The sequence below is a fragment of the Podarcis muralis genome, chromosome 16, assembly GCF_964188315.1.
Source record: "Podarcis muralis chromosome 16, rPodMur119.hap1.1, whole genome shotgun sequence".
NCBI classification, from domain to species: domain Eukaryota; kingdom Metazoa; phylum Chordata; class Lepidosauria; order Squamata; family Lacertidae; genus Podarcis; species Podarcis muralis.
The window spans coordinates 30,077,953-30,100,628 of NC_135670.1; the positions used below are offsets into that span (position 1 = coordinate 30,077,953).

The 22,676-nt window shown below is 45.6% G+C and overlaps 1 protein-coding gene across 4 annotated transcripts in view; it reads right to left on the bottom strand.

Moving 5' to 3' along the window:
• Nucleotides 1–22,676, bottom strand: part of GNB1L (G protein subunit beta 1 like) — an 85,749-nt gene that overhangs the window by 24,282 nt on the left and 38,791 nt on the right. For all 4 annotated transcript variants that reach the window (XM_028709885.2, XM_028709882.2, XM_028709884.2 and 1 more), the window contains 3 exons: nucleotides 11,782–11,922; nucleotides 9,983–10,111; nucleotides 4,856–5,018 (listed from right to left, as the gene is read on the bottom strand). In XM_028709885.2, coding sequence (XP_028565718.2) covers nucleotides 4,856–5,018; nucleotides 9,983–10,111; nucleotides 11,782–11,897 — 408 coding nt within the window. In that variant the 5' untranslated portion in view covers nucleotides 11,898–11,922. The remainder of the gene's footprint in view (nucleotides 1–4,855; nucleotides 5,019–9,982; nucleotides 10,112–11,781; nucleotides 11,923–22,676) is intronic.

Below are 22,676 nucleotides of genomic sequence, written 5' to 3' on the forward strand. Positions count from 1 at the left end.
GAGAAAGAGAGAGAGAGAGTGGAGGGTTTGAAGGGCACAATCCAGAAGAGCCGTAGCTACCAGGGTTTTTTTTGCCCCAGGCGAAACCTCCCGAGGGGCACCACTGAGGCTCCCAGACTGTCGTGTCCAGAGGAGGGCAACCAAAATGGTCAAAGGCCTGGAAACGATGCCTTATGAGGAACGGCTAAGGGAGCTGGGCATGTTTAGCCTGGAGAAGAGGAGGTTAAGGGGTGATATGATAGCCATGTTCAAATATAGAAAAGGATGTCACATAGAGGAGGGAGAAAGGTTGTTTTCTGCTGCTCCAGAGAAGCGGAGCAATGGATCCAAACTACAAGAAAGAAGATTCCACCTAAACATTAGGAAGAACTTCCTGACAGTAAGAGCTGTTCGACAGTGGAATTTGCTGCCAAGGAGTGTGGTGGAGTCTCCGTCTTTGGAGGTCTTTAAGCAGAGGCTTGACAACCATATGTCAGGAGTGCTCTGATGGTGTTTCCTGCTTGGCAGAGGGTTGGACTCGATGGCCCTTGTGGTCTATTCCAACTCTATGATTCTATGATTCATTTGTACACAAATGCGCGTTGGGGTGTGTGCCAAACTGGGCCTGACCCAGGTGAAACGAAGCCTAGTTTCGCCCCTGCGAACCAGGAGGAAGCTCAGCTCGCCAAGTTCCACTGAAATGAACAGGGCTTGCTCAAAGCTCTTGCTAGGGCGCCCACAATTTCAATAGGGTTCCCAACGAAGTGTGCCTCCAATTTATTAAACCATCTCAGGAGCGTACATAGCACTGAGAAAATCAGGGCATTTGCGGAGGGAGGAGAAGGTACTGCTAGTGCTCTGACTAGGGGAAGCCAGCTGTCTAAATTGCTGCCGAATCCTATTCACATTGACTTGGAAGTCAATCCCACCAAGAAATGTAGGGAGGTGCCTCATACTCAGTCCATTGAGCTCAGCATCATCCTCAAAAGGGGTGGGGAACCTGTGGTCCTCCATATGTTGGCTTTGGCCATGCTGGACAGCTTCTGCAGGCAAAACACATGCTTTACAGCTGACCTTTGGTTCCTTCCTCCTGGTATGTCCCACAGAGGAACTTATGGTCTTCAAATAAAAACATCTTGAAGGTCCCAGGCCACAGAGAGGTTAGGCTGGCCTCAACTACAGCCAGGGCTTTTTCAGCTGTGGCTCCAATCTGGTGGAACCCTCTGTCACAAGAGACCAGAGCCCTGCGGGACTTGACATCTTTCCGCAGGGCCTGTAAGACAGAGCTGTTCCACCAGGCCTTTGGCCAGGGCACAGCCTGACTCCCTCCTTTGGCAATCTTCACAGAATCTCTAGCCCAATGGTTGCCATCAATTTGATTTGAATTAATTTTATAATGAATGATTTTAGAATTTTGTACTATTTTATTGTTGTTAGCCACCCTGAGCCCGGCTTTGGCTGGGGAGGGCGGGATATAAATAAAAATTATTGTTGTTGTTGTTGTTGTTGTTGTTGTTGTTGTTATTCATTGCACACAAAGCAGCCTTATGCTGAGTAATTGGTCTCTATAGGCCAGCACTGTCTATGTCTTTATTTAGTTATTCATTTTATATACCACCTTTGTGAAGAACTCAATGCATCTCACAACACAAACCAACGCAACTAAAAATTCACTCTTTGCCCCCGTTAAATAAGTAACCTTGTTTAAAATAGCATTGAAATCACTTTAAACCATCATAACAGCCAGTGACTGTTGGAACAAAAACATCTCTTTGCCTGCTAGCAAAAGAAAAGCAGAGTGGGGGATCAGGCGAGCCTTGAGTGGGAATATATACCATTATCTGGGAGCAGCCACCAAGAAGGCCCTGTCTTGTGTCTCACCTAGGAGGCCACAAGTTTGCTATTTGCTCTTATCGCCTGCCATGGTAGTTTCCCAGGAAAGTGTGCGGAAGAAAGCAGCCTGAGCCTCCTTTCTCATTTTAAAGGGCTAGGAGCGCTTGCGTTCCTAAGGATTCTTTGCATTTCTCAGCATAGAGCAGAACCATGCACATTTACTCAGGAGGAAGTCCCTCTGAGTTCCACAGGCCTTGCTCACAAGCAAGTGTGTTCAGGTTTGCAGTCCCAGTGCCAAGCTTAAACAAGTTGTGAAAGAGCCGCCGTCAGGTTTCCCAACTTCCTTCAGTTAAAAACAGCTACAGACATGTGTGTGTGTATCTGAGATAATTTGGATTGGGGCAATGGCCCTCCCCCCCCCCCCCCGACTCAAAAGCACATGCTTCCAAAAGTGCAACTTGCCCAGTATGGTGCCTGCAGGTTTCCTCCCCATGAGGCATGGAGCAGATTCAGGAGGGCAATTTAAATGGTGTGTTAACCTCCCCCCAGTTCACACTTTTCCCACTTCAACTCCATCACTGCCTTTTTTTTTAAAAAAAGAGGAAACCTGTGATCAGATCACCCTCATCAGGTCTACTTTGTCACTAAATCTGCAAAGAAGTGGAAAAGCTTAGAACATGGGTAGGCAAACTAAAGCCTGGGGGCCGGATCTGGCCCAATCGCCTTCTAAATCTGGCCTGCGGACGGTTCGGGAATCAGCGTGTTTTTACATGAGTAGAATGTGTCCTTTTACTTAAAATGCATCTCTGGGTTATTTGTGGGTCCTGCCTGGTGTTTGTACATGAGTAGAATATGTGTTTTTATTTAATATGCATCTCTGGGGCATAGGAATTCATTCATTCCCCCCCAAAAAATATAGTCCGGCCCCCCACAAGGTCTGAGGGACAGTGGACCGGCCCCCTGCTGAAAATGTTTGCTGACCCCTGGCCTAGATCATGGATGGTGAATCTTCCAGATCCTGTTGAGCTCCAACTGCCCTCACCTCTGCCCATTGTCCATGGTGGTTAGAGCTGAAGGGACTGAGAGCCCAACAACTTATGGTTAGCCACATGCTTCCCCATCCGCGATCTAGGCAGGGAAGGAAATATTTCTGCAGCTTAGTATCTGTTGCATTCATTGCGGCTCAGGAAAGAGAAGGCAAGACCTGAGGGTTGTTGGCTGCTATTGCTGAAGACCCAAAGGCAGCGAGTTTGGGGCACTCCCTGCAGCATGCAAAAGGGTTACATCTGCTAGAATGGAAGACTCAAGAAGCAGCCTGCAATGGTTGCCACCGAGCCTCAGAAATAAATCCCGGGTCTCATGTATTTTGTCGACTAGCTGAAACCAGAAGATGTTCCGTGCTGATCTTCTCTCCGTCGTTTTTGTGCTTACTAGGGGAGTTTTGTCTTTGCCTGAGGCTAATAGTGTTCCTGGGTGGCTATAGGTGGCCACAAGAAAACACACCCTTCTCCTTTTGCACATTTATAATGCTTTTTAGCATGTTTCTGGCAAATTGGCAAGAGAAGTGCATGTAACTCATAATTGGTGATTTAAATGCAATCAGGAACAAATAAATGTCTGTTCAAGTCTTATTATTCATAGACGGAATCTGCTTCAAGACAAAATTACCCTCTTTGGGTCCCGGCCAAGCATAAACACATATTAAGTCTTCATGTTAATCATAAGCTTCAAAAGTACTTTGGCTCATGGTGTTACCTGTTTGAGGATAGAATATATATATATATATAGAGAGAGAGAGAGAGAGAGAGAGAGCTTACACATGAATTTTGTGGAATTTTTGACTTGGGCACTTAAAAAAATAATCTGGCAAGACCGTGACTGCAAACAGCAAAGCCAAGCCCACCCTCTGGGGGAACGGATTATAGCTCAAAACAGAACAACTGCTTTGAATGTAGAAGGTGGCCTTGGCATTTCCAGATAGAAGGATTCTTCCTGAGAATGAGGGGAATTTACTGCCAGTCAGGGTCACCATCCCAGATCCCACAGAGCACACATGAAGAAAGTCATCAGCCACACATTTTCAAACATCAGCTAAAGCCAGGCTTGGAATATTCCATTAGCGGCCATTGTGTTCTTGGTAGATCTCATTAGCCAACACAAAGAATTCATTGCGCCTCCTTCCGAGAAAAGTTATTTTACAAAGATAATGAACATTTCCTCATTTTGGATCATCCAACTCATGGAAAATCTAGAGCATGCCAAATATTGTTCATGCTCCACCTAGCATCTCAAAGACCACCTCCTTCCCTACAGACTCTCTTGGGTGTTAAGATAAACCAAGGGAGCACTCTCGATTCTTCTGCTGGCCTTGGACATTTTAGTGGGAGATGGTCTGGGTGGTCTCTACGATGAGGAAGTCCCTCCCCAGAGAGATGCAACTGGCTCCTTCACTCCATGGACGCTGCCATTGGCCTTTCCCAGCCAGGATGTATATTTTTTAGGGTCTATTCTGAAGTCTTTTAATGGATTTTAATGTTGTTTTATATTATGGTGATCTGTTCCAGAACCTTATGATGGAGGGTGTCAGGGAACTGCCATCGCAGCCAGGAGTGGAGGAAGGGCTCCCAAGCGATGCCGGAGAGGGGCCCAGCAGGGAGAGAGGGGACTCATCGGCCGGGGAAGGAAATCAGCGTTACACCAGGGAGAAAGGAGGGCAGGGGCGGGCTTCGGAGAGATGGCTCCAGGACTTTTCGCCAGAGACCAGCGGGGAGAGCACAGGTCCTCTGCTGCCCACACCCACCCTGCGCAGAAGACTTCCGCGCAGGGAGGCTAGGCGGAGACTATCCGTCAAAGAACTTTTATGTTGGAAGAAGTTCAGGAAATGCCCACTGACGGATTCTGCCAGTGACTAAGACAGCTGCAGAATCAGGGCTGTCCAGCCAGGGAAAGGTTTATCCAGGCAACCTCGCCAAGAGTGGCGGCAACTTACGCACGAGCAACCCCCAATTCCCATTACAGAGGGTGTCAAACATACATTACCTACCTCTTCCAGGCCTTTCCATGGCATGGCTAGTAGCCACCGTCTCTCTTCAACCTCCAAGAGGGAGCATTTGCAGAACCCAATATTCTCCGTGGAAACAGAGTCTGTGACAACACTCCTTCCTTCGGCCAAGTCCCACAGGCAGATGTTTTGGTCACGGCCCTGGCTTTTACAATCAGAAACATTCTTTGTCATACAGCAGAATTTGCAGATTCTGAGCGTCTCTTGCCAAGCAGCTTCATCATGGATCCTCAACAGAGCTCCATGCCAATATGTATCTAACATTCCTGTATACCCAGCCCTCGCATAAGCCACCCTGAGCTGTCAACTTCCTGGCTACCAAGAGGAGGGAAGCTGGTCTCTGTTTCCTTTATAGTGGTACCTCGGGTTAAGAACTTAATTCGTTCTGGAGGTCTGTTCTTAACCTGAAACCGTTCTTAACCTGAGGTACCAATTTAGCTAATGGGGCCTCCAGCTGCCGCCGGAGCACGATTTCTGTTCTCATCCTGAAGCAAAGTTCTTAACCTGAGGTACTATTTCTGGTTAGCAGAGTCTGTAACCTGAAGCATCTGTAACACGAGGTACCACTGTATTTGCCAGTCAAATTAAAGAAAACAACACATGTCACATTAATATCATTGTTGAATGATTGTGAAGCTGAGGCTCCAATACTTTGGCCACCTCATGAGAAGAGAAGACTCCCTGGAAAAGACCCTGATGCTGGGCACAAGGAGAAGGGGACGACAGAGGACGAGATGGTTGGACAGTGTTCTCGAAGCTACCAGCATGAGTTTGACCAAACTGAGGGAGGCGGTGGAAGACAGGAGTGCCTGGCGTGCTCTGGTCCAGGGGGTCACGAAGAGGCAGACACGACTAAACGACAAGAACAAATCTTGCGTGTTTTGAACTCAAGCCTCCAGGCTCAGGAGCCATGAATGTATCCTGAATCGGGCTATCGGTCTAACTAGTCTAATGTTAAAGGAAAGGTTGAAGCAGTTGGGTATGTTCGGTCTGGAGAAGGGGAGACCTGGCTGGGATGGCAACGAACGTGATAGCACTCATCAAATATCTAATCTGCAGTACAGGCCCTTCAGATATAGAAGGCACCAAACATCCTTGGGTTTAGCTCTAAGAAGAAATCATGGTGGGAATTGCCAGAGTAGGAAGAGGAATGGAGTGAGAATGGGGAACTGGAAGAACTGGATTCTGGGAAGGGGCCCAGTGGGCTGAGAGGTACCAATCCACATCCTCCAGCATCACCTGTGTGCTTAATTTTGTTGTTGTTGTTTACTGCAGACTAATGTTGGAATGGGATGAACTGCCAACACATGGTGACATGGAAATCAGTACAGTCATACCTCGGGTTACAGACGCTTCGGGTTGCGTGATTATGGGTTGTGCAGTGCGCCGATCCCGGAAGTACTGGAATGGGTTACATCCGGGTTTTGGTCCTTGCGCATGTGCAGAATCGCAACCTGCACATGTGCAGACGTGGCGCTGCGGGTTGCAGACGCTGCGGGTTGCAAACGTGCTTCCCGCACGGATCACGTTTGCAACCCGAGCGTCCACTGTAGTTAAAATCAGTGCAGCTTTCAAAAAGTCAGCCTGCCATTTTGATTCAAAATGGCACCCAACTGTATCCAAACAAAGATGGGAACCTGCTCCTTGTTTCTCAGAACAAATTGATTACGACACCTCAAGATGCATAGGGAACAAGCAACTTTCCAAAACAGGTAAGAGCTTTTGTTCTATTACATATATATCCCGCCTTTCTTCCATTGTGGAACACAATGTGGTGCACATGTGGCTCCAAGCACTTACCACACCTAGACCTGCTTAGCTTCAACAAGGCGGCTGCTAAATTTACCTCAGGCCTGGCCCAGCCCATCCACAATGAAGCAGCCGAAGCATCGGTGCCCATTTCCAGTGAGAATCGCTGAAATCTTGTGAGATATCGTAGAGTACACGAAATCTCGTGAGATTTTGGTGAGATCTTGCCAGAAATTGGCACGGATGCCAGCAGCCGCGGGGTGGGAAGTGCAGCAGCGGCAGAGAGGGCGGCACTTTCCATTTTGCCTCAAGCTTTGAAACGGGACAAGCCGCCCCTGCTTCAGGCCACAGGGGAAACAAGTTTGCAAGAAGTCCGGATGGCTTTCCCTGTTCCAAAAGAACATTGCCAAAGAACAAGTTATTTGCTGTGCATTGGGGCACCTAAATGGTCAAAGGCCTGGAAACGATGCCTTATGAGGAACGGCTAAGGGAGCTGGGCATGTTTAGCCTGGAGAAGAGGAGGTTAAGGGGTGATATGATAGCCATGTTCAAATATATAAAAGGATGTCATATAGAGGAGGGAGAAAGGTTGTTTTCTGCTGCTCCAGAGAAGCGGACACGGAGCAATGGATCCAAACTACAAGAAAGAAGATTCCACCTAAACATTAGGAAGAACTTCCTGACAGTAAGAGCTGTTCGACAGTGGAATTTGCTGCCAAGGAGTGTGGTGGAGTCTCCTTCTTTGGAGGTCTTTAAGCAGAAGCTTGACAACCATATGTCAGGAGTGCTCTGATGGTGTTTCCTGCTTGGCAGGGGGTTGGACTCGATGGCCCTTGTGGTCTATTCCAATTCTATGATTCTATGATTCTATGACCTCTTAAGATATTGCAACTAGGTTTTGCACGAAGATATCTGAGATCAACAAGCACGTTTTTGACCATGTCTGGATACAACTGGACACTGTTTTGCATCAAAATGGCGGACTAAACCTTTCACAATAGCACTGATTTTTTTGTTTCTTAGAATTCCAGAGCCACATCAGGTATGAGGCTGCTAGTAAACAACAACACGCCACAGACAAAGACAGCATTAATAACTGCAACAAACAAAACATTTGCATTGTGTTGCTGCAATGTAATTTGAAAATAAACAAAACTTATTGATCTGCAGTACAATTAACATTACAGAAGACAGATGAGATACTTAAAATTATGAGAACCAAACCTCATACGAAGCACAGTAATAGACACTTTGAAATGTGGGTGTTAAGATGGACTCAGAAGTCCATCAACACAAGTGAGGTTTCTCTTGGTATCCTGACCGAATTGCTTATTCAGCCAACCCCAGCTAAGTGCAGAGACCAACCTATACAGACATTCTCTTATGGAGATTGAAAATTAAGGAACACTACCCAGAAATAACTGTAGTCCTGAAAGATTTCTGTGTCAATGCTTCTGAGCACAGAGTGCATGCGAAATGAAAACCATGTAATTATGTTAACAACCCAGATTTAATTCTGGGTTGTTAATTGTGGTTATGCAGACGACAACAAATATAAATGCTAATAAGGTCTGCTACGGAAGATGTCTTTTCTTGATAAACATGTCAAAACATCTCCAAATTACCCTGACGCTTTGGCAATCCGCTCCAGAGGAAGGTGGAGCGTTCTGTCAGTCAAAACAACCGAAGGCCTTGTGGCACCTAGCAGATTTATTGTGGCAGAAGCTTGTGTGGACGACAGCCTGTTCATCCAGACGCAGGAAAAGTTACCTTCAGCTGATTCTGCGTGTGTGCATTAAATGGCCTGTATCCAACAAGGGGACGCGGGTGGCGCTGTGGGTAAAACCTCAGTGCCTAGGACTTGCTGATCGCATGGTCGGCAGTTCGATTCCCCGCGGCGGGGTGAGCTCCTGTCTTTCAGTCCCAGCCGAAAGATAAATAGGTACCGCTTTATAGCGGGAAGGTAAACGGTGTTTCCGTGTGCTGCGCTGGTGCTGGTTCGCCAGAGCAGCTTTGTCACGCTGGCCACGTGACTCGGAAGTGTCTCCGGACAGCACTGGCCCCCGGCCTCTTAAGTGAGATGGGCGCACAACCCTAGAGTCGGACACGACTGGCCCATACGGGCAGGGGTACCTTTACCTTTATCCAACATTAATCATACCAAGGCCCCATCCGCACTATACATTTACACCAGTATCATACCGCTTTTAAAAGGCATGGCTTCCTCCCACCCAAAAAAGTATCTTGGGAACTGTAGTATGTTAAGGATAGTGAGAGTTGTTAGGAGACCCCTATTCCCTTCACAGGACTTCAGTTCCCAGAATTCCCCAGCAGAGGGATTGCTTGTTAAAGAACTCTGGGAATTGTAGTTCTGTGAAGGGAACAGCGGTCTTGTAACAATCCTTCACAATCCTATGTGGTATGCCCCACGGAGGACCTTAAGGTCCATAAATAGCAACAACCTAGTGGTCCCGGGCCCTAAGGAAGTTAGATTAGCCTCAACCCGAGCCAGGGCCTTTTCAACACTGGCTCCGGCCTGGTGGAACGCTCTGTCTCATGAGACCAGGGCCCTGCGCTCCCTCTTCGCTCAGGAGGCTTCTTATTTCTTGTTTTCCTCCCCTAAAAACTAGGTGCGTTTTATGGCCGGGTGCGTCTTATAGAGTGAAAAATACGGTGCAGTGGTGCCTTGCAAGACGAAATTAATCCGTTCCGCGAGTCTCTTCGTCTTGCGGTTTTTTCATCTAGCGGCTTAGCAGCTTAGCGGCTATTAGCGGCTTAGCAGCTATTAATGGCTTAGCGGCTATTAACGGCTTAGCGGCTATTAACGGCTTAGCGGCTTTAAAAAAAGGAAACAAACTCGCAAGAACTCGCAAGACGTTTCGTCTTGCGAAGCAAACCCATAGGGAAATTCGTCTTGCGGAACGACTCAAAAAACGGAAAACCCTTTCGTCTACCGAGTTTTTCCTCTTGCGAGGCATTCGTCTTGCGGGGCCCCACTGTAATTCTTGGCGGCACCTCCAGGTTGCAGCTGGGAAAGACTCCTGGCTCAAACCCTGCAGAGCTGCTCCCAGTCAATGAAATCCAGAGATGTGGAGCCCGTGTCACCCTCCAGATGTTGCAGAGACTTGCCTACCATAGAAAGGAGCCGTGCAATCTGTTGCTCCGCCCACTTTGACCTCTGGCTCCGCCCACCGCTACCATGTTTCCCCCAAAGGGTTGCCCAGAAGGGAATGTGGGCTCCTGGGCTGTAAAAGAATTCCCCTCTCCACTGCTCCAGCTTTTCAATCTGATGCCCTTTTCTAGAGTCATCGTTAATTCCGCAATCTTCTAAGTGTGCGCCTTCTGAATTGCATCACTCACCTAAGAAGTGCATTTCTTCTGTTGCGTAAAGTTTTCACCCAGTGCACTGATTTCCCGCCATGCCCATCCAGTGTCCTATCCACCCTGTGTGTTTTCAGATTCCAGATATGGACCAGCCCATTAGAAGATCTAAACAAGAAAAGAAAAAAGGGTGGGAGGGAGACAAATGCTAATTTCATCAGCAACCGTTTCAAAGCATGAGCAATCTAGTGGTCCTTCCAAACTTATCTAAGCTGCCTACAGACTTTCTACACTGCAGAGATGTTTTTTTTAAAAAAATCACTACCAGCTTGCTGATTTGATCATTACTTTCCCTTTGGGGGGAGGGACAAATCAGTAAAATGTCAGGATGTTCCTTGAAAGTTACAGTATTTTTTGCTCTATAAGACTCACTTTTTCCCTCCTAAAAAGTAAGGGGAAATGTGTGTGCATCTTATGGAGCGAATGCAGGCTGCGCAGCTATCCCAGAAGCTAGAACAGCAAGAGGGATTGCTGCTTTCACTGCGCAGCGATCCCTCTTGCTGTTCTGGCTTCTGAGATTCAGAATTTTGTTTTTCTTGTTTTCCTCCTCCAAAAACTAGGTGCGCCTTGTGGTCTGGTGCGTCTTATAGAGCGAAAAATTCGGTAAATTTTATGGCAGGGATGCCTAAGTCATCGCACTCCAAAACAAAAACAAAAAACTGCCTACAAAGAGAATTTGAATATGCTTGCTTTGTTTGTCTTACACAGTCACACACCTTTCGGTTTTCTTTTTATTAAAGTTATTAAAGTTAGAAAAAGAAAACAGGTTTCAAAGAAGGAGGAATGGCAGCTGAAAATAATGGAATACGTAGAGCTATCAAGTCTAGCATAGTAAGAGAACAAGAAGACTGGGTATATAAAGAGGAATGGAAAATATCTGTGGAGTTACTGGAAAACAATTGCAAGCAAATGAAAACGCTAACAGGATTATTGTAAATTCAACATCATTATCATTATCATTATTATTATTATTATTATTATTTTATACCCTGCCCATCTGGCTAGGTTTCCACAGCCACTCTGGGTGGCTCTCAACAGAATTAATGATAATAATGGTAATAAAAACGATAAAACACCAGACATTAAAAACTTCCCTAAACAGGGCTGCCTTCAGATGTCTTCTAAAAATCAGATAGTTGTTTTATTTCTTTGACACCTGGTGGGAGGGCATTCCACAGGGCGGGTGCCACTACCGAGAAGGCCCTCCGCCTGATTAAGATATAATGGAAAGGGGGAAACTTTATTCCATTCCACGGGAATAAAATATGCAGCTAATTTTGGAAGTACAAGGAACCATGAAAGGAGAAGAAGGGAAGTCGTCGTAAGCACTGTTGTATATTTAATGGTGGAAAATGTATATCTGAAATTTTAACCAATTTTTTTTAAAAAAAAAGTTTGAAAAAGAATACAAAGGTTAATACCAAACATCCAATTTCAATTCAATTCTTCATTGCGGTCCAAAGACCCAACAGACAGAGTTCAATGCATACATTCATGGCACATAAAATATCATATTTTTCCGTGTATAAGATGCCCCCATGTATATGACACCCCCTATTTTTAGGAACTCCAATTTAAGAAAGTAGGAGGGAGATTTCCCCATGTATAAGACAACCCAGAGTTTTCCCACATAATTTTAAAGCAAAAAAACCTAGCCTTATATACGAAAAAGTACGGTACATTAAAAGCAAACTGCTGAGCAGATCGTAAGACTATGCTTGTTTAAGACTTTTTTTCTAATATAATTTGATCTCTGATCCTGACACCCCCATACTCACCCAGAGAAAAGAATGGGAATTTCCGGTTCTGGATCTGAACAATGAAAGCACAGAGCATTGACTGCATCAGTTGTTCCCCGCAGAACGTACTGCGGATCCGGGGAAGGCAGAGCCATTACGGCAATAATGTATTAGAAGCTCCTGTAAGAGAAAAGAAAAATGTCAATGGGAAGCACAAAAGCACACACACACACACACACAGAGAGAGAGAGAGAGAGAGAGAGAGAGAGAGAGAGAGAGAGAGAGAGAGAGAGAGTGTAACTGAATGGAGAAACAATCAGCCTTCTTTATGGTCCACTGGGCTAGGAGCGTTCATTCTCCTATCCCCGAGCCCAAATATCAGTCTCGGTTTATTACTTCTGTTAAATCAAGGTGTTTGAATTCACCAAAGCTTTGGGGAAGTAGTCAAAGTATGGGCTGTATATGAGTATCCTAGTTTTCCATCTATGGCAAGGGTGGGGGACCTCTGGCACATGGGCAAGATGGCTCAGGGGTTCAAATTCGGTCTGCGAGGCCTTTTCTCACAAGCTACGTCCACCTGCCCCACATCCCGACATCTGGGGCAGGTAGAAACCCATGTGCGAATGCAGGGTTCTCCTGATTTGCATGGGAAAGCAGGCTTTGGCTCTCAACTGATGGGCACCAGAGGTGCTTTAAAGCAGCGGTTCTCACACGGGCATTCGCACACGGGTTTCTACCTGCCCCAGATGTCGGGGCAGATCGTGAAGCTGATGCTCCAATACTTTGGCTACCTCATGAAAAGAGAAGACTCCCTGGAAAAGACCCTGATGTTGGGAAAGATGGTGGGCACTAGGAGAAGGGGATGGCAGAGGACAAGATGGTTGGACAGTGTTCTTGAAGCTACCAGCATGAGTTTGACCAAACTGCGGGAGGCAGTGGAAGACAGGAGGGCCTGGCGTGCTCTGGTCCATGGGGTCACGAAGAGTCAGACACGACTAAATGACTAAACAACAAAGCCAAGTGGTGTCCAAACTTTTTTCAAAGAGGGCCAAATTTGATGAAGTGAAGGGCCGTGGGGGCTGACCAAAGGGCCAACCAAAGTTATTGAGCTTCTTTTAGGATTGAAGTTGTTAGGATTTTACCCCAGGAAATAAACACAGGGGCTAGATTAAATAGGGGAAATAAACACACTGCCACAGGGGCTAGATTAAACCAGCAAGCCAGCTGGATTAGGCCCCAAAACGGACTTTGGACATGCCTGTCCTAGCCAAATTGTGCCCCAACACCTATTGCTAAATGTCAAAACACTCCACCACCACAATGCTTCCAGGGCTCGCTGTCGGTACAGCACCATTTCAAGAGAAAATTGTCAAACCATAGCACACAAACCACTGTATATTTAAAACACAGGCCAACTAGATCTTTGCGAGAATAATTAAGGGTACAATCGTACGGCATCCCAGAGGTCGCAGGGTGTTTTCGATCTCCTTCATGGAGGGCAGAGAGACAGGTCTGACCTTGGAGGGGGAAATCTTGTTGGAATGTGAATTGTACTGGGAGAGGATATATTTATTAGACATTATGCTTCCTTCCTCACGATTGTGAGTTCAGCAGAGTGCCACCCCTTTGCAGCTTAAGGAGAAGCTTATATAGGCCAGTTTTAGGCTTATCTGACTGCATTTTATATATTCCAGAGATCTGACCACAGAACGCTTCTTGCAGAACCCTCCACTGGTCTTAGTTTACCGACATTGGAGCTCCAATATTAATACAGTGGTACCTCAGGTTACATACGCTTCAGGTTACATACGCTTCAGGTTACAGGTTCCGCTAACCCAGAAATATTACCTCAGGTTAAGAACTTTGCTTCAGGATGAGAACAGAAATCGTGCTCCGGCGGCACAGCGGCAGCAGGAGGCCCCATTAGCTAAAGTGGTGCTTCAAGTTAAGAACAGTTTCAGGTTAAGAATGGAGCTCCGGGACGAATTAAGTACTTAACCCGAGGTACCACTGTAGAGGCAAAAAAAGAGGTATGCCTGGGGCTGACTGGGTGTAGGCTTTGAACAAAGGGCCCAACATCTTTCCAATGCCAAAGCCTTTCTGTTCTTTATAAGGGAGGGACAATGGGAAGGAAATATGAAGTTTAAAAAGTGCCCCCCCTCAAGGGATTGGGGAAAGGCCACTCCCTTATTTTTCGCCATGTTTGCCCAGAAGAGTTTTCGAAATTTCAGATCATAAGAGCCAATTCCAAGGGACTGAGGTGCCTTTGCTCCCCCCCCCCCAAAAAAAATATATTTGAGGGGGCTTGGCTCCCCAAAGATATTGGGCATTGCCATTCAAATGGTAAGTGTGCAAAACACCATGTGATCAGTTATATGGGGCGGAGGTCACCTCCCCCCCCCCCATATTTTATTAAAATTGGCACCCTTGTTTTGGATCCCCACAACCCACCAGTAGGAGTCCTCTGCCCTCAAGCCTCAGTGGGCCTGACTTTTGAGAAGACATGTCTAAGGTTTTGCTGCGGAGTACGTTTCATTTAAAATCAATATATAAATCAATATATCCTTAAAAGGAAAGCCTTTCGCAGATGTCCAGATACAGACATGATTTGATCTGGGATGGTTTTTCCCCCTGGGTATTTCAAAATTATATTTTCTGAGCATTCTCAAGGGTTTTTTTTACTGCTTTTCGTAGGAAAACAAACAAACCCCATAGCATCACGTGTTTTATTTCCTGTATACTGCTTTCCTAAAAAAAAAAAAAAGGTAGGAGATATCATCATGATGGATGTCAACTACTACGAATCTGTCAAAAGAGTTTGTTTTTAATGTTTCCTGAGATGGAGACTTCTTTTAAAAAAGAAGAAAGCGGCAAAGGGATCCTTTTCTCTCTCTGCCAGTTGCAATCAAGTATCCCCAAAAAGAACGATATCGCACCGACGAAACTTTCAACCCAACAGAAACATGTCAACCGAGAGGCAAGTCTCACTGATTGCGGCAGGATTTATTTGAAGATAAGCATGCTTAGGATCACGACTTTAGTGTGTCATGGGAAATTAAGGTGATTTTCATCCCAAATCCTTGTTTAGAGTTTGGATTTTTCTCTCTCTTTCTTTCGTCGTTTCATTGCTGCATTGAGTTACGTTTGAAGGGAAAGATCGATTTCTGTCAGGGGTTTTTATGCGGCATAAAACCTGGCAGCTTGATGCTGTATCTTGACGCGTTTCGTGTAAGTTTTCATAGAATCACAGAATTATTTGCTTTTGTGGTTTCTTATTTATTTTACTTCGGTACATTGCTCTGAGATATTTATTGTCGCTCCATTAGGTCACTTAAAATGTGGAATTATTGTTGCTGTTTTTAGTAGTAGCAGTTTAGTTTGGGATGCGGAATCTGTACAGTGGTACCTTGGATTTCGAACAGCTTAGTTCACGAACAACTTGGAACCCGAACACTGCAAAACTGGACATAGGTGTTCCGGTTTTCGAACATTTTTCAGAAGCCGAACATGCTCCGTTTTGTGTTTCCTGTTGCATTGTTAATTTGTGTGCCCCCATTGTAATTCATGCCTTCCGTTTCCGATTGCAGTGTTCTGAGGTGATATTTGGAGTTTATATTTGGTGCTTTTGTTTTTGCTATTTATTGTTTTGAGGCTTTTTTGCTTAATTTGTTTTTGTGACTGTGTGGATCCCAGTTCAGCTACTGATTGACTGATTGTGTGACTGCAGAAATGGATAAAAGCCCCTCATCCAAACAATGACTATCATTAGTACAGGTAAGAAAAAAAATATTATTTTTTTTCATCTACAATACTGTTTTATTTATTTTATAGTACAGTACATTGTTTATTGCTTTCATTTTATGGATCAATAGTAAAATTCATATTAAACTGCTGTTTTTAGGGGTTGTTTTTAAAAGGCTGGAACAGATTAATCCGCTTTGCATTACTTTCTATGGAAAAGCGTGCCTTGGTTTTGGAACACACTTCTGGAATGGATTAAGTTACAGGTAGGTAGCCGAGTTAGTTGAAACAAAATTTAAAAATTCCTTCCAGTAGCACCTTAGAGACCAACTAAGTTTGTTACTGGTATGAGCTTCGAAGAAGTGTACATGCACACAAAAGCTCATACCAATAACAAACTTAGTTGGTCTCTAAGGTGCTACTGGAAGGAACGGATTAAGTTTGAGAACCAAGGTACCACTGTATTGTATTATTTTTATATATAGGCGGCGACCATTTTGTGTGGGGATTTCACTCCTGGCCTCCACGTGCGTTGGTGAAGTGACCATTACTCCCTCTTCCAGGTCCGAAACGACCTGCACAAAACAACACCGTATGAACAAAGTTGCTTCCCTCAATGCCTATAGCAAACTTTCTCTTTATTATGATGCCTTTGCAAAAAGAACCACGTTGTGATTTAAAGTCCTTTTATCTTCCACAGTTGCGTCAATACCCTCGCGAACACCTTCAAAACAGGGGCACGTGCATGATTCGAAAGACGGAAACTTTGCAAAAACACACCCAAAAGGGTGTTGTCCTTGAAGCCAAAAACGCACAGCTCTGAAGTTTTACAGGAGGAAGACGGAGGCAGAATGGAGAAGAGAGTCACCCCAGAGGCTATCTGGAATTACGAGGAAGGATTTAATACCAGGTTCTTCTTTTTCTTTTTCACACTTCTAATTACCGACACACAAGTGTTTTGCTGACAGAAGGAAGGTTTGTGTGTGTGAATCTGGGGAGGGTTATTAAGCTGGCATGAAGCTGGAACTCCAATTGCATGTCCCTACACGGAGAGCATCATGGAAGATTCTTAGACACACAGCACCAGGGAAGGGAGGGAGAGGGGAGTTAATCTCAAACATACGCCAAATCCATTCATAAATAAAGCTGAATTTCCTTTTTCTCGCCAGAGAGCTCTTACTGATGCAATGAGCTAAGGTGTGCTGTGAAAGCCTTGTTTTTCATTGTTTTATAGCCTTCCCATTGTTGTTCAGAAGCCAGTCTCTGCCCCTACGCAAAATAGGGCACACACCATATACGCACCAGGAAATGGTGTACATTTCAAGCCTTGGCAGGATTAGGCTCTGGGCAACTGAATTCTGGGCGCCATGTGCTTTAACTCACAGATGACAGCCTTTGCTGGAAGAAGCCCTCAACGTGATGTGCTGTCTCGCCAAGTTTGGTTTAAAGATAAAGGTAAGCCGAGAAAGGCAGCAGAGGCATCAAAGTTTCCCATCAACAGGTCAACTGGCCACAGACTTCCTCACTGTGATGAGATGGACTGAATTTCTATTTAGTTATTTTTCTGCGGCAGCCCCATAGCTGTTGAACTCCCTCCCTGCCATTGGCACCAACTCTATCGGGTTGAGGACAGCTCAGCCCCCACAGCGTATGTAGGGATGAGGCAGAGCCCCTGTAATCTTGAGGGGCCGGGCTCTGTCAAGACTACCCACGCCAGCAGAGGTCCCTCCTCCCAACAAACGCATGCAACAAGCCTCCCTCCCAATGTTGCATGCAACTTGGAGTCTCTGCTCCCCACATATTTGTATCTGGCACCTTCAGTATACGGCTGGCATGTATAAAGGCAAAGGGACCCCTGACCATTAGGTCCAATCATGGCCGACTCTGGGGTTGCAGCACTCATCTCGCTTTATTGGCCGAGGGAGCCGGCGTACAGCTTCTGGGTCATGTGGCCAGCATGACTAAGCCGCTTCTGGCGAAACACCGTTTACCTTCCTGCTGCAGGGGTACCTATTTATCTACTTGCACTTTGACATGCTTTAAAACTGCTAGGTTGGCAGGAGCAGGGACTGAGCAATGGGAGCTCACCCTGTCGCGGGGATTCGAACCGCTGACCTTCTGATCGGCAAGTCCTAGGCTCTGTGGTTTAACCCACAGCGCCACCCGCATCCCTAGGCATGTATACTCCCAGTATAAAAAAACTAGCAGTGATCTACCCATTGTCATTGGAGGGAGGAGGTGCGTGCGTGGGGTGGGTGGATTGCCCAGAGTTGGCTTGCCCAGTTTTTAGCCCCCCCCCCCGTAAATTTTTGTACACGATAAGGATCCCGCGATCTAGCAGGATCAGCTGGGCATCTGCTGGTTGGACATCCCTGGTATACAGCTTCTGGTGAATGCTGAAGGTGTAGCTCTGTAGCCTGGCTTTTAACACTTGAGGTGCATATTTTCAGGACGCAGCTTGTTTTTATGATTGTAGTTAATAATAATAATAATAATAATAATAATAATAATAATAATAATAATAATAATGATAATAATGATAATAATATCTTTATTGTCATTACCCCCTCTCGGGGACAACGAAATTACTTGACTGCTCCATAAAAACCCTAATTAAAACAATACAGTATAGTACAGCAAGGAAGATTAGATGACTTTCAAAGTCCAGGCTTCCCATTCAGGGCCGAGATCGCTCTGGAGAAGAAGCTGTTCTTAAGACGGCTCGTTCTTGTCTTCATCGTCCTGTATCTCCGTCCCGACGGTAGGAGCTCGAAGAGACAGTGACCAGGATGCGATGGATCTTTTACTATGTCCAGTGCCTTCCTATGGCACCTTGTGGCATAAATCTGCTCTAAGGTGGAGAGTGGGCAGCCAACAATGCTCTCTGCTGCCTTAACAACTCTGCACAACCCCATCCTGTCCTGGGTAGTGCAGCTTCCGTACCACACACATAAGCCATAAGTGAGCACGCTCTCAATGGCACAGTGATAGAAGGCAAGCAGCAGTTTCTGCAGAAGTTGCATCCTTCAGGAAATGCAACAAGGGTGGCCCCAGGCCTGCGTAAGGAACACCTCCCTGTTCTAATGCAGAATGTTCCCACAAAATATAGGAAAGTCCTACTGCAAGAAATCTAGCTTCCCACAATCCTCCTGTCTTTTAAGCGAGACCCAGCCAGTAAATGGCCCTCCATCTTCTTTAAAGAGTCATGCAAGCCCTGGATATACAAAACCAGCAAAGCACTACGTACTGAGTAGCTTCTTAAGCCTCTGATAGCGTAGGAACACGTCATTTTTCTGGTGGCACTGAACCTCTCCGTCAGGCAGACTTGAAAGTAAGCTAAAACCTCCCCCCCCCTTTTTTTTAAGATAATGGGCTAACTAAACACCCGACATTTGCACAGAAAAGGATTATTGCGAAACCAAGAACCTCAAATGTCACACTGGTGCTGTTTAATGACTGTTCTCCTTAATGCTCAACATCTGTGCCTCGAAACGGCCCATTCTTCATTCCCATTCTGCTAGAATGGTTTGCGTAACTTGAAAAATGGCAAAAAAGCAGGGGAGTTGGGTGAGGTGTGTGGGGGGGGAATAGGTGCTTTAGGCTAAAAACCTACACACACACATACTTAGGAGTACAGTGGTACCTCGGGTTAAGTACTTAATTCGTTCCGGAGGTCCGTACTTAACCTGAAACTGTTCTTAACCTGAAGCACCACTTTAGCTAATGGGGCCTCCTGCTGCCACCGTGCCACCAGAGCACGATTTCTGTTCTCATCCTGAAGCAAAGTTCTTAACCTGAAGCACTATTTCTGGGTTAGCGGAGTCTGTAACCTGAAGCATATGTAACCTGAAGCGTATGTAACCCGAGGTACCACTGTACGTGGATCAGAATGGCAATCAAGCCATGCCAAAGTCTAAAATGCATAGGGATGTGGATATTTACTTTAAAAAGCTCTTCCAAGATCAACGGAAAGGAAAAGAAGAGTCTAAGCGAAGAGTCTTCAGAAACGGTCTGCATACCAGCGGAACCAATTTCAGGAGGAAGAGAAATTCAAAGATAAGGACCGTTCAGAGAGCGCAAAGACCTGAACAGAAGTGAGGTTAGGTTTAATAAGACTTGCTCCAGAAGGCTGGAGAGATCGGGAGCTGTCGTTCTCCTCCCTTCTCCACCCACTTTTGTGGATTCCTTGAGACAATCCATTCCATATCTGTCAAGAAACACCCATGTTTATACACAATCCTGTGTCCACTTAACCTGGCAGTAAGCCCTATTGAACTCAGTGGGTCTTACTTTTGAGTAGATGGGTATAGTAAAAGTAAAGGTACCCCTGCCCGTACGGGCCAGTCTTGACAGACTCTAGGGTTGTGCGCCCATCTCACTCAAGAGGCCGGGGGCCAGCGCTGTCCGGAGACACTTCCGGGTCACGTGGCCAGCGTGACATCACTGCTCTGGCGAGCCAGAGCCGCACACGGAAACGCCGTTTACCTTCCCGCTAGTAAGCGGTCCCTATTTATCTACTTGCACTTAAGGGTGCTTTCGAACTGCTAGGTTGGCAGGCGCTGGGACCGAACAACGGGAGCACACTCCGCCGCGGGGATTCGAACCGCCGACCTTTCGATCGGCAAGCCCTAGGCGCTGAGGCTTTTACCCACAGCGCCACCCGCGTCCCAGATGGGTATAGGATTGCACTATAAAAGAGAGGGAAGCAAAGATTGTGTGTGTGTGTGTGTTGTGCCAGCACTTTGAAGATCAGCCTGCTAATTCTTTAATCTTGCTTTCCTTTGTAAGGAGGGGCACCTGGTGGGCTTGGAATTTCCAGAGAATAACAGGGATTTCATATATTTGATCAGTAGCACACCTGGATGTTTCAAATACTTTTGCGGCCATAATTATGGCTGCACACCTGCTGGTTTGAGTCCCCCCAATTGGTTTGCCAGATGTACCTTGGAGAGATTTATTTCTGGTATACCTGACAATCGGTTTGTTTTGTTTTTCCTTGGGCACCATCTCATGACTATTCTAAAAGTGATTAGAAAAATCATACTTTTGGGTCTTGGCTCTAGATGTCGGGATTATTGGGCTGGAAGCAGCCAAGACGGAGGGGATCGCATGATATTTTACCAGCAATTTTGTTTTTGCTTGAATGTGCGATGGAAATGCAAGTGACAGGAGTGGGAGCAGGAGAGTTGCTGAATTCTGCTGGAATTTTTCCTGTGGGAAACAGTTAATGTGGTGGGGTTTTTTTAAGTTGTTATTTTTTCTGGTCTGACCCCCACCCGCCCAAAGATAATCTTGCTAACATTTGCATATATATATATATATATATATATATATGAATTAGGAAACTTCTTTTGTGATTGCATGGCGAAATGACAGCTTTGGAATTCCATAAATACAATAACAAATGGTAGTTTCTGGGTTGGTCTGGGATTTAAAGAACAGCAACCAAGGTATGGCAATTAGATTTTTTTTCTTCCCTGCTCCAACTTGTGTTACTGGATGCAAAAATGTGCCTGCTTTCAAAATTCCAGAGGGGCATTTATTTATCGATTACATTTGTATCTCGCCTTTCCTCCAAGGAACTCAAGGTGAGATGCATGACTTCCTTTCTTCCCACCTTCTCCTTACAATGACCCTGTAAGATAGGGGCCTCAGAGGCTGAGAGTGGCCCAAGGCCACCCAGTGAGCTCCATGACACACCTGATTTTAACCAGGTGGAATCCATTTTCCTCTTAGCCATCTAATGGGGGGGGGGGGGGAGAGAGAGAGCTCCTTGCCACAATCTGAAGGCATATGGTACAGCAGCTTTGCTGAATAGTCAGCAGGTCCAGATCCGGCTAGTGGCTGGATGGGTGCCTGAGAACCCTAAACCTGGTATCCCATGATGGAAGGTGGGCTACAAATGAATCATAGGGGTGTCTCCAATGGCTCTATAGTGGTACCTTGGTTCTCAAACGTCTTGATTCTCAAACACCGAAAACCCGGAAGTGTTCTGGTTTTCGAATTTTTTTGGAAGCCAAACATCTGATGCGGCTGTCGGCTATTGTTTCTGGGCCCCCTGCACCAATCAGTAACTGTGCCTTGGTTTTTGAACATTTCGGAAGTCAAATGGACTTCCGAAACAGATTAAGTTTCGAGCTTCTGCTTTTGCTATTTATTTTTGTTTGTTTTTTTTGTTTTTTTGAGGCTTTTTAGTTTAATTTGTTTTTGTGACTGTGTGGAACACAGTTCAGCTACTGATTGATTGATTGATTGATTGATCGATCGATTGAGTGGGTGTGACGGTGGAAATCCAAACAATGACAATCATTGGTGCAGGTGAGAAGAAAAAAATTAATTTTTATCATCTACAAAACTGTCTTATTTTATAGTACAGTACATTGATTATTGCTTTCATTTTATGGATCAATGGCCTCGTTAGATAGTAAAATTCATGTTAAATTGCTGTTTTAGGGGTTGTTTTTAAAAGTCTGAAATGGATTAATGCGTAAGTTTCTATGGGAAAGCGAGTCTTGGTTTTGGAACACTTTGGTTTTGGAACAGAGTTCCAGAACGGATTAAGTTTGAGAACCAAGGTACCAGTATATTTACACCCACTGGTTAATGGCTATGACTAGCTTAGGTTCCTTAATTCCAGTGGGTCTACTCTAACTAGGATATAACTGTACACAACCCATTTAATCTGAGTTGGACAGGATCCTGGAGGTCATCTACAACCTACTGCTCAATGCAGGATTTAGGATCCACAGCATCCCCAAACAGGTGGCCATTCACAATGAATTTAAAGATCTCCAGCGTGGGAAAGCCTTTCAAGGCAGCATATTCCATTGTCAAAACAGCTCTTCCCATAAGGAAGCTCCTTGTAATCTTTATTTGAAATCTAAAGATTAGGAAACTGAAATTTCCACCTACTGGCTCTAGTGCAGCAACCCAGGTGAAGTCTGCTCCACCTTCTGCACTACAGGCATCCAGATATTCAAAGGCTTCTGTCCCATCTCCCCGTGAAAGTCCCTTCTCCAGGCTAAACATGGCCAACCCTTTCAAATAAATGCAGACACCACCAAGTCCGGCAACCTTCACTCAAGAGCGGCCAGAGAGTGTTGAAGTTATGGCCTCCATCTTTTTGCATGTACCCGTAACCTAGTATTCAGTATTGTAATGGTTCTAGGGGTTGCTCGTGCGTAAGCCGGTGC